This window comes from Mixophyes fleayi, chromosome 7 (assembly GCF_038048845.1).
Source record: "Mixophyes fleayi isolate aMixFle1 chromosome 7, aMixFle1.hap1, whole genome shotgun sequence".
Lineage (NCBI taxonomy): Eukaryota > Metazoa > Chordata > Amphibia > Anura > Limnodynastidae > Mixophyes > Mixophyes fleayi.
In genome coordinates this window covers 124006050-124018947 of record NC_134408.1, presented here as the reverse complement: position 1 = coordinate 124018947, position 12898 = coordinate 124006050, and the positions used below count along the sequence as shown (strand labels likewise).

General features: G+C 39.4%; 1 protein-coding gene across 1 annotated transcript in view; it reads right to left on the bottom strand.

The window, feature by feature from the left end:
* Positions 1–12898, bottom strand: part of LOC142098555 (dynein axonemal heavy chain 11-like) — a 325973-nt gene that overhangs the window by 118174 nt on the left and 194901 nt on the right. The window contains exons 53-54 of the mRNA XM_075181390.1: positions 9913–10075; positions 4572–4695 (exon numbers count right to left, since the gene is read on the bottom strand). Coding sequence (XP_075037491.1) covers positions 4572–4695; positions 9913–10075 — 287 coding nt within the window. The remainder of the gene's footprint in view (positions 1–4571; positions 4696–9912; positions 10076–12898) is intronic.

Here is a 12898-nt window from a genome sequence, read left to right as displayed (position 1 = left end):
GAGGGGTGGAAAGTTATTTAAAAGGGAACTATATATTTTTTTATTTAATATGTGTAACAGATATTCTTATAATGCTTAATGATTTCATGTCATATTGTAGATTTTTGTCTTTTTAATACATGAAAATTTGAAAGACACTTCTAACCATTTTGCTTTTAGTTTATATCTTTTGGCTTTTTTTAGTTTAGTTTAGTTTTTAAGTGTTGTTTTAATTATTTTGTTAACTTGTTATTAGACTTATCACAAACCACAAACAACAAAAACAGCATATAAAAGTAAGTAAAAAATGTATGATAAAATCCTTACATACCCAGCATATCCCTACAACAAGTCAATTAGGGAAGGTTAGTGAAAGAGGGGGTCTCGTGCCCACCGCCTGCGCTCAGTATTGAAATTGGTTTCATCTCCTCGCCAGAACAACTAATCTTAAGATTTTGGGTAATGTCTCTCACCACACAGTTCTGTGGGGCTGGGACCAATCATTTCATATCAAGTAAATATTTATCCATCTTGTCCTCTAATCTGCATAACAGTTTTACGTTTGTTATAAATTCCCCTTTGAAATAGTCATATTGAATGGAATGTCTGCCTTCTGCCAGCATGTCTGCCTTACGTCTTTATTACAAATTTACTCCGATGGAGAAGACATAACGTGCTCCTCCCAAGCCATTGCTTAAAATGTAAATATAGAGAAAATATCTAATGGCCTACCACTAGTTTTCTTTCCTTTTTTTTCATAGTAATTCAAAGCTCTTACCTGGTGAAATATTTCAGTAGGAGAGCGCCCAGGTATATATGGAATCAAGGGCAAACGCAGGATTTGTAGAGGGGGATTTCCACACCATGCCACCAGTGGGCATGACAAGCATGCATGGGGGTGCGGTTATAATATTAGACAGTGCTTGGCTGCTCTCCAACGCTTCATATCCCTATAATATACATGGGCAATGCTGCGTACACTGCTGTTAGGTGCACGCAGCTCTCCCTTTTCAAACAGAGACGTGTGAAGTGGGGGCAGGGTCCAGCCACCTCAATTATACAGTGCCCCAGGCTTAGAGGGGGGTTCCCAGGCACTAGGAATCCCCCCGGTTTGCCTATGGGAATATGCATGTGGTGACACGGCAGCCCGAAATTCAAGGATAACAATATTTGCCTAAGTGGTGGTCTCTTAAATGCTAATGCCTTCGTTTGACTTACATTTAACCATAAATTAGAGAACTCTGCAAATGTGAATAGCTGCTTAAAAAAATTGTCAGTCTAAAAATAGGATTTGTTAATGTGCGCCAGATGTTGTAAGTATATCATACTTTATTCAGTCTATTTTGCAGTAAGGATTGATTTTTGAGACTTCTCTGTATTAAGTTATGTTGTCCTTTGAGGTTCTGTACTTTCATCAGGTTAGAGGACTCTCCCGTAACTTATCTTTATTCCCACCCATACATTTCCTACCTCTGCTCATACATTGGTACAGTCTATATAGCACTTATAAGCTATTGTCTTACAAGGAAAATGAAAGGCGAGCAGAACACGTCTCTATAATAAGGTACATTTACTTACATTTTTAGTTACAACTGTGATTATTGTGATTATGCATAATCAGGAGTTAGGACTATAATATATAAATGTGGTCATGATTACTCCCAATTATATGAGTACCAGTGAAGTCAGTGTAAGTAAAGCAAGTTTAATGGATGCTGAATATAACAGGCCTGAGTCTGAGATATGTTTACAGGAAAAAAGGATTGGGTCCCAACTTGAAGATAAGATCATGTCATGATTCATAGCTTGCCTTAGATGCTGTGCCTACATTGAACAATAGTTGAGGATCTTTCCCAGGTCTTTATGCTATCACCTAAACGGAATATACATCCCAAAAACTTTTTATAAGCCATGTTTTCGGAGATCTCTATGCTGATCTATATTAGTGACACAAGCACCATTACATAAATACCTGTGATAGGTAACGTAGAGAAATCACTCTATCTTCCTAAGGAATGTCAGTTTACTGAGAAGCTGTCCACATTTTAGCCATCCCCCAGGCAGTATTTACATAAAAAGTATTAATCAAGCGATGCTCATGCTGCTGAACGACACCTTATATCTTTCAATAAGACGTTATATGCTCACTAAGCTACAGTATCTTCCTGACATTATTCACTCTGCCTCTGTGAAGTCGCAACATGTTAATCAGAGCTTCCAGGGTTCACAGAAAATCAAAACACTACTGAAAGGCAAATCTGCCATGAAAACCCCTCTACCATAAACCCTGTCCAACTTGATTATGAGTGATGTAGTCTTATTTGACATACATGCAAACGTAACAGCTGGCCCAATAAACTGGCTCTGTGATCATCTATTCCATGCCAGGAGCATGGTGGAAAGCTGGATAAAGAGAACCTGTCTTCAGAAATGATGTATTTTTTTTAAGAAATGTTCCACAGGAAAATATTAGTAGAGTGCACTGATGCTGATGTAGTATACTGCCCTACTGTATGTAAAATGCCATACTTTGAACATATATGACTCATAAAAATCATACATATGGTCTATAGTTCTTAATAGCAACAGTAACTCTTTATGTAAGGGATAATTACCTCCCCGTAGAGGCCTCCCATGAGGCTGTACTGTCACTAAAGACTGTTGTTTTTTTTGCTTTGAAAATATTTTTAGGAGAATTATTAATCTCCAGGATCCATGCTCTTAATTTACATGGATTCAAAAAAAATGGAACCTAGGGGAACATTTATGACCTAGCAACGCAGTGCAAAAAGTACATAAACCATTTGTTTCTCCTTTATGGCCTCGTGTACCAGAAGACGACTTTGGAGAGATGCAAACGTTTGTTCTTTCGGGAGACTAGATTGTGGCCCTCACAACTGTACGGAAGGCGTAGCGCAAACATTAGATTTTTACACTAAACCAAATATATAAACCATTTACATTCAAAGAAGGTTTTATTTTACTGCTGTTAGTTCACAAGTTAACATAAAATAGGTAATTGTCACACTGGCTCTAAAGTCTGCTACACATGTATGAATGCTACATCAGCTTGCTATATTATTTAGGACTATGTAGCTATCATTTTTTTTTTTTAAAGAACCCAGCAGATTTAATTCAAACTCTCTTTGAAAGTCGCATGTCTGTAAACACAATAAAACGTTCATCTAGGTAAAATAAAATACTGTTTAAGCGTTCACTTTATTCGTTTGATGAGTTTTTACGCTCTGTCTTTAATTGTATTTTTTTTTAAATAAATAATATAGGAGGACAGTGATCACAGACTTCTCTTAGAACAAGTGGAGATAAAATCCTATTTAAAAAAATAATAATTTCATAAATAAAACGAATTATTGCTGATTGCAACTCATTATATTAAGCAGCTTATTTGTCTTGTGTCACTGAGGTGACTCAGCTTCCCCTATTACAAATATGCAGAAATGACCTTTCACACTTGCTGATGAAGCCTATTCAAGCCCCAATGCCCCGTGCTCATTTAAGATGTGTTATTTCTGAACTGTTTTGATCATGAACGTATTTATGAGATTTTTGTCTTCTTGTTGCCTTATCCCTGGTTTCCATTATTTAAAGGAGCAGAACTTTAATCTGATATATTATCATTAACATCATCTAATAATAATTGTAAAATTTCAGTTATATGGATAACATGACTAAATTAAATCTAATTACACCCATCCCCCCAGTATTCTAGCAGTTCCTGTTAAATGTATGTTTTACAATTTGAATATTTAACCAATATATATATATATTTCCACTATTGCAATGGCAGTTTGCTTTTGTTAGTTCAGTATAATTGCAATTTCAAAACCTCTATAAAGAAAGTAACATCACCTCCAAATATAGGGGGAAATATACAATATATTTCCTTTAGAAAACTTTTCAATAGGTTGTGAGGATTTCAAGTAATAAATTTACCACCTCAGCAAGACTTTGCGTCCCCGTTGGGAATAAAACTTTAGAGAATCAGTATTATTTTTATTAAGCTGGATATTATGGGGATGGCACGATCACTAATGTGAGGTCTGAATTGAAGGTGACAAGGAAGTTGTTTGCAAAATCAAGAGGTGTATCATGAATAAACCTAGGGGCTCTGTCCACAACAGACACACAAATCCTTTTTACATCTCATTAAATACACTAAGGTCTCTATCGCAGCTGCAGCCACTGCAGCCAATGTAGTTATGGGTTTTGTGGAATAGAAACCAAGTATTTACATGTTAACCTATCCTCAGTGAGTCAATATATTATATTAATCAATATTAAGAATGCTAATTTTTGATAATCGAAATTCTCCTAATTTACAAAATAGTCAGACCTGTCACACAGAGCAGAATTCATCATTTGTGTTGAGTCGCTGGTAATAATAAGTCATCGGTGAAACTTTATTTTACTGGGAACCTAAAGCAACTTAAACTGATGCTTACAGGCGATGGATAGGCATATACTAACATGTCAATACTACATGTACTGGGATGGTGACAACTGTACAAATAGTGACAATGTAATGCTATCAGGATAATTAGGAGAAGCTTGTATAGAGGTATTAACTGTACCTGATGCCAACATGTCATTGACTAGAACAAGGAATCGTTCATCGGGAATCTGAGCATCTGTGTGCAGGAACACTGTCCCAATATTCTTTACACCCACTTTAAAGTACAACGTAGCGATGTCACTCTATACAAAGAGGCCAAATATAAAGATTAGCACAGCATATATCACCGAAACATGTCAACTTTGTCCATTGTATTTTAAACATAGACCATAGATAGAGGCTACATTACTCTTGTTTTGGATGTTGCTGATAGGACAACATTTAAAGAGACCTGTTCACACTATTTCTAGGATAAGAAGCTTTCCACTCTTTTTTAAATTCATATCTTCCAAATAAAAAAAATTCTAGTGTATTTAGTAGTAATAATACACATATTGAAGTTGCTTCTAACCTCTAAGGAATTCAACCAAAAATCCCCCGCTCCCTTTCTCCTCTCAGAATTAAATATAAAGATATATATTATTAGATCATGATTACAGAATACTAAAGATAGGGCCTATGCCTTCTGCTTTATACTGACCCAGGGCTAAAATATATGGGGGGGATTTATGTAAACTGTCACACAATTAACTATACAGAAATCATGCTGATGTGTATAACAACCAATCAGATGTTTGCTTTCATTTGGTAAACAGTACTAGTAACCGATATTTTCAATTTAATTGGCTGTGATACCCAACACCACCTCTTCTTCACCTGTCGATTAGATTTCCTATAATTGACAGCAAGAACATAAGATAAATCATGTAGCTTCATGATTGCACTATATAACACATACAAGCACACATTGAAACATTTGTATATAAATCAAAATATACATTATGTTGGAATAATGGATAACAACAGTTTGTCAATTTGCCAGAGAGAAAAACATTGCCAACCAAGATTTGCAAAGTTGGAAACCATGGCAACTGTCGCATCCCTTCCATCAGCTAAAGGAGACCTTTGCAGCAATTAAGGATGAGTTAAGAAATTTGTTTATTTGTTTTCTGTAATTGTGGCACCGCTTATTCTGCATTGACCTGCAAGCTGTTTTGAAAAACGATATTTGCAAATGGATAATTAAGCAAACAATTACTTTGAGGCATTATTTATACAGTAGAAGGCTCGTTGCCACCATCTTAATTGTGTTGAAGTGCTGAAAATTGCATTGTTTGTGTAGCACGTCATGATGAGAAAGCATGTTTACCTGTTTGGTGCTGGGGAAGCTGGGGAATCCTGCAAATCACTATTTAGCTGTTCCACAGTTTGATGCAAAACTCAGTGTATTGAAATATATACGTCATAAATAAGTATTTTTCATGGAAATTATCCATCATGAATTATCAAGTCTACTCCTTCAAAAAGAACAACAGTAACTTGGCTAGAAGTCATGTCCATAGCCCCATACTTTCTAGTCAGGAATAACCAGAACCTCAGCTTACAATCTCTGCACCAGTAACGGGCAAGAGGTGGATCTAGGGCTGCATGTGACTTCCTGACTCTTCATCTGTGGCCCCCAGTTCCTTCATGCTTTATACCTAGTTAGTCCTTTTCTCTGCTTTATTCCCCAAGCTTAACTAACAGTCCCAACTCTTAGTGAAAGCAACAGGGGGCAGCGGGTGAAGCTTGGCGGTCATAAAATAGAATTAGAGTGCACTTAATGTTATTCTTTCTTCGGAGAAGCTAACTTCCTGCACAATGCAGGGGAGGTCACACAGTGACAGAAGCAGGTCACATGACCTCCCCTGCACAATGCAGGGAGGTCACACAGTGACAGGGGCAGGTCACAAGACCTCCCCCGAACAATGCAGGGAGGTCACACAGTGAAAGGAGCAGGTCACAAGACCTCCCCCGCACAATGCAGGGGGGTCACACAGTGACAGGGGCAGGTCACAAGACCTCCCCCGAACAATGCAGGGAGGTCACACAGTGAAAGGAGCAGGTCACAAGACCTCCCCCGCACAATGCAGGGGGGTCACGCAGTGACAGAAGCAGGTCACATGACCTCCCCCGCACAATGCAGAGGAGGTCACACAGTGACAGAAGCAGGTCACATGACCTCCCTCGCACAATGCAGGGGAGGTCACACAGTGACAGAAGCAGGTCACATGACCTCCCTCGCACAATGCAGGGGAGGTCACACAGTGACAGGAGAAGGTCACAAGACCTCCCCCACACAATGCAAGGAAGGTCACACAGTGACAGAAGCAGGTCACATGACTTCCCCCGCACAATGCAGGGGAGGTCACACAGTGACAGAAGCAGGTCACATGACCTCCCCCACACAATGCAGGGGAGGTCACACAGTGACAGAAGCAGGTCACATGACCTCCCTCGCACAATGCAGGGGAGGTCAGTCAGTGACAGAAGCAGGTCACATGACCTTCCCCGCACAATGCAGGTAGGTCACACAGTGACACGGGCAGGTCACAAGACCTCCCCCGCACAATGCAGGGGGGTCACGCAGTGACAGAAGCAGGTCACATGACCTCCCCTGCACAATGCAGGGGAGGTCACACAGTGACAGAAGCAGGTCACATGACCTCCCCCACACAATGCAGGGGAGGTCACACAATGACAGAAGCAGGTCACATGACCTTCCCCGCACAATGCAGGGAGGTCACACAGTGACAGGGGCAGGTCACAAGACCTCCCCCGCACAATGCAGGGGGGTCACACAGTGACAGGAGCAGGTCACATGACCTCCCCCGCACAATGCAGGGGAGGTCACACAGTGACAGGAGAAGGTCACAAGACCTCCCCCGCACAATGCAGGGAAGGTCACACAGTGACAGAAGCAGGTCACATGACCTCCCCCACACAATGCAGGGGAGGTCACACAGTGACAGAAGCAGGTCACATGACCTTCCCCGCACAATGCAGGGAGGTCACACAGTGACAGGGGCAGGTCACAAGACCTCCCCCGCACAATGCAGGAGGGTCACGCAGTGACAGAAGCAGGTCACATGACCTCCCCCGCACAATGCAGGGAGGTCACACAGTGACAGGAGAAGGTCACAAGACCTCCCCCGCACAATGCAGGGAAGGTCACACAGTGACAGAAGCAGGTCACATGACTTCCCCCGCACAATGCAGGGAGGTCACACAGTGACAGGAGCAGGTCACATGACCTCCCCCACACAATGCAGGGAGGTCACACAGTGACAGGAGCAGATCACATGACCTCCCCCGCACAATGCAGGGAGGTCACACAGTGACAGGAGCAGGTCACAAGACCTCACCCACACAATGCAGGGAGGTCACACAGTGACAGAAGCAGGTCACAAGACCTCACCTACAAATACAGGGAGGTCGCACATCTGAGATCCGAGGAGGATGGTTGTGCAGTGTGCACTACATTCTCTCTACCCCTTGCTCTGCGAGAAAGAGCTGTCTGACATCTGCTTTACTTAGTAAAGCATGGTAAGGAATTTTTAGGCAGCCTAGTGTGCTACAGAGCTGCTATCTATTTTTGGTTAATTGTTACTCAATTATTTTCAACACTTTACGTGGTTTATTCCTTGTAAAGGCAAAACTATTGTCCTTTGAATACCTTTGGATTATTATATTTCTTTTATTACTTATCTACTAGTAATACTATTTGTTATCTCTACACTTTTGTAAGTTTCAGTCATCAACACTATTACAAATATACGCTTTCCCTTTATTACTTTCCTTCCTATAATTCCTTTTTGAACCATACAATATTCTAGTACGTCCAAACACTCCGCTATACTACTAGATTCATACCATTTTTGTGCTTTCCATTGCACCCATCACCTCTTATTTTAACCTGTTACTATATTTAAGGTATAATAAATTTCCATAGTATTTTTATTTTATTCACATAGATTACAATAGTACCTTTATTTGATCCCACTTACTAATATCCTGCTACTTGTCCCCTTCATCTCCTTATTCCAATCTCCCCCTATTTTATTTCCCACTTCCAACCCTCCTGACACCCATATTTTAGTTCTAACTCTCCTCACTGGTTGGCATCCCTACCTAACCCCACCATCCACCCCTACCTATCCAATCAGCTTAGTTATACTCGTTCTATTTTTACACAATCCGCACAATTTCATTTTGATATTTGACGTAGCAGAATTCATAGTAATAATACCTCTCATTCCACCGCTCATCCAACATCTCTAGACCCCCCATCCACCATCTACAGACCCATGTACAACACTACCACAACAACCATCTACAAGCAGCGCTCCATGGCTATGGACATGGCTCTGGACAGCTAATTATCAGTTTATTTGTAGGTTTATTAGGTGTTTGAACCCAGTGTTTGCTGTGTTTACACACTCTCTCCCACAAAAGCCAAGAGCAATAGTGCTCACTTGTAACAGCAACATGATTATGTAAGTACAGAAGGATAGGGTGGACTGCAGTAGATATTGTATGGGAATAAAGTAATTCCTCCTGTAAAATAAGAAGATGTTACAAGCTACCAGGATTTCCATGACCATTTAAAAACATGAGTATGCTGGCTGAGGTGTCTTGTAGTATTCTTTTTTATTTTACAATAAATACATTACTCGTTACACTACAAAAGTTTCTTTTTATAGACAAATCCAGTTGCTTATATGAGGTGATCCTCCAATCCTTATATGTCTTGCCTCCACTGATAGTGTTACGAGCCGCGGCGGTGCCTCTAGCCGGACCGACTCGCTGTGCCCATCTGTTTACATTCCAGCCATCTCCATGATGACCAGTTCCTTCCCGGCCCTTGCCAGCGTCCCGGCAGGAGGGCAACTGGGCGAAAGCGCAAGTTCATTAAATCAATTATTTCTCTGATAGGCAGATATCCTCCTGCTGTGCTCCCTTCTCTGTGATTGGCCCCTCCATGTATTTATGGCAGGGAGGGCATAACCTTCCTGCTATTATAATGATCACTACCTGTGCCTGTTTGCTGACCTGCTCTGTCTACTGACACTTTTTGATTGATCTTCTGTTGTGACCCTGCCTGAACTTTTGGACCTTGCCTGTTTGCCAGTAGTCCTGATGTTTTGCCTGATGTTTTGCCTGAATATTGGACTTTGCCATTTTGCTTGTGACCCAGACCTTTGCTTGTACATTGGACTTGCCTTCCAGTTTCTCTACCTGGAACCACGGTTATTCTGATAAGCCTCTACTACCATAGCGTTAAATCCTGTGGGGCATTGAAGTACCTGCGAACGTGTATATTTCTATGGAAAAGACGGCTGCTAAAGGTGAAGACCTCTACTAGTCTGGAAATATCAGGATATATCTTACATGATATTTGCATATATTCATGTCATTTGTGTATTATAAAAACTTTAGATACAATATACATGAATCATCTTGTAAAAGATAAATCTTACCCGGAGATCGTTGATGCTATACCCTTTACGAAGAGTTATTTGGAAAACTTCAAGCGAACTGAGAAAAGCTGCCAGACGACATAAGCTTTGTTTGCCGCTACCACCAACTCCAATCAGCAGCGCATTTCCATATGGGAATTCCAGAATTCGACTGATGCGGCAGCTGAAAAAATTAGAAGGAAGAATGTGGATTCGGTTACCCTAATTCCTAATAATGATGGCTGTCATTTAATCGATAGTTTTTTTTAAAAAATAAAAAAGGCTTAGTATACCAGAGAATAATCCAGTATTATTGTGAATCTTAATTTAAAATGTAGTTTTTCATTTAAGAATCACCAGTGCCTTTAGGTTGTCATTGTATGCATATAATTTTATATTTTTTCAAGATTAAAAATCAAAAATACACAAAGATTTTTTTTTATTCTGAGTTAACACCATTTTAACACCATAACAACAAAGTTTTTGTTTGTTCTCTGCCCAATATATCCATTAGTTCATATTCTATAATGATCAAACTTTATTGATAAAACATTACTGTAAAAGCACCACAGTAGTGTATTTAAACATTGCATAATAATTTGACACAATAATAGTCTATAGTTAGTTTTGATGTCTTGAATTAGGAGACGTTAATTTGAAATCATTATTTTTCACAGCCTGTACTATCTTTGAATTTACATCATCGGTGGTAGGGTGAATTTAGAAGGTTTACGTCGTAAAAAAAAAAATCTGCATTTGTATTAAAGACCAAATCCCATTGAGGTCTTTGAAAGATCAAATTAATAATTGTTTTACTGACTGTGCTTAAAAACAACAACAACATAAAACAAAAAATACAGAAGCTTTTGTAATGGATGCAATGGATTTATGTATTGAATACTTTGATTCAAGGGTGCCTTAACTCTGATTTTGAGCTTAAATGGTTTCTTTAATTTATTAATTATGATTGATATACATATATGACAGTAATGTTCAAGCATTCTCATTTGTTCTGTGAGTCTGAGACTCATTCATAAGATGAGTTGTATCTGTATGTGTATTTTTTATATAATGTTCTGTATTAAGATGAAATATCATGTTATGATCTGAATAACGTTACAATTTTTGCGACAAGCAAATCGTGCTCTGTATACATTAGTTTTATGGGGATGGATCGAAACCTTGTTTTAAATCCACTCCATAGCTCCAAGACTCCAGATGAATAAGAAATAGTCTCCTTTCAACATGTCAGTTGGGATTCGCTGCATCAGCGTCAGTTCAATCGGATCAGAGGGGTTTAAAGAGGTGAAGGGGGAGAGTGGACAAGTTAGATTCTGCCTTGGGAAAGACTCCAGGAATAGTAGAAACATGTTGGATAACAGATCCGTATGACCCTTTTTTTTGGCTGGACATGGTAATTGGAGGAAGGACGCCATATTCCATCTTGTGGTTTTACATCCCTTTCTCAAAGCTGTTTAAGTTCGGACCTCTGGTAGGGAATATGTACCCTGACTAGTGGGTTTTTATGATTATTTATCATGTATGTTTTACTCTATGCTCACATGATTTTTAATTAAAAATGGGAATACACTAAACAGTCTTTTCCATTTTTTTATGGTAATTGATGAGAGTGGACACCATGGATTTACACTCAATCCATGTGGAGGATGAAGTGTGATATATATACATCACCAGTGCAAAAGAAGGCATCTAGTAAGCATATTGATTGAAAGGGAGATGTTGGCACCGGTGGCCATTGAAAATCCTTTACCTTTATTGGGATATTTCTGGAATTCTCCTCTGTGGTGGAAGACAGAATTTATTGAACTTATTACACTGTATTGTTGTATTTTGTATTCTACATGTGAATTGTTCAATTCGTGGGAATATAAGAGAAGATTTCCTCCAACATCTATGCCTACATCCGTGACCACATAATGTACGTATTAGTTACAATATATTCTAATATTTGGATTAAGTGGAATGTAATATATATGGATTGGGCAGCTCGGGAGGAGCGCTGTAATCAGACTGTATTCCCTATTATATATTAACATTATTTTGTTCAATCTTCTAAATTCACCCAGCAAAAAAAAGCAGGTAAATATAAATGTGCGTGCAAATAGAATACTAGAAAAGCATTTCATGAAATGAGAAATTGGGACCAGGTCTAATGAGATAAAATATCACTGGGATGTCCTAAGGGTGGCTTGTCCTAAGGGTGCCGATGCCTGTTGCAGAAGCTGATTACTTTTACTTCTTAATAGAAGTGTACATGTAAATTAATAAACCCTTAGTGACTCCTTCACATATTCATGCTCGGAAAATGGGTGAAGATGTTTAAAAACTAACACAGGATTTAGTAATCAGTTTTCTTTGCACTTTTCATGCGTTGGAGTAGGTAGCACATATTAATGCGTGAGAAACAGGGCATTCTGCTTTTATAATTTGAAGTGAAGTCTTGCAATGGTGAGAACTCTAAAATTGTCCTAATTTTTATGCACTTTTCTGTCATTTATTGACATGCAAAGTAGATAGGTGTCAAAGAGTTTGCAATCTTCTGGCACATAAGGTCTTGGGACTAGTTAGAAAATTAATTATTAATATTGTTTATTAATATAGAACCAATCATATTACGCAGCGCTGTATGTAATCATTCACATCAGTCCCTGTCCCATTTCCCATTTGAGCTTACAATCTAAATTTCCTACCATACCCTAGGGTCCATTTTGTCAGAAGCCAATTAACGTACCAATAAGTTTTTGGACTGTTGGAGGAAACTGGAGCACCCACAGGAAACCCACATACAAACAGATAGGGCCCTGACCAGGGGCGCACGCAGGGAGAATTTCTGGTTCTCCAGAAACCCCTCCACACTGCCTAGAACGGGTGTCACGGGCACTAGGAGTCTTTGCCCAGGATATCACCAGATGATGGACTTACCAGAGTAATATAGCTGGTATTATGGTTCTCTGGTAGCAGGGTGACAACGGAACAGGAGAAACAG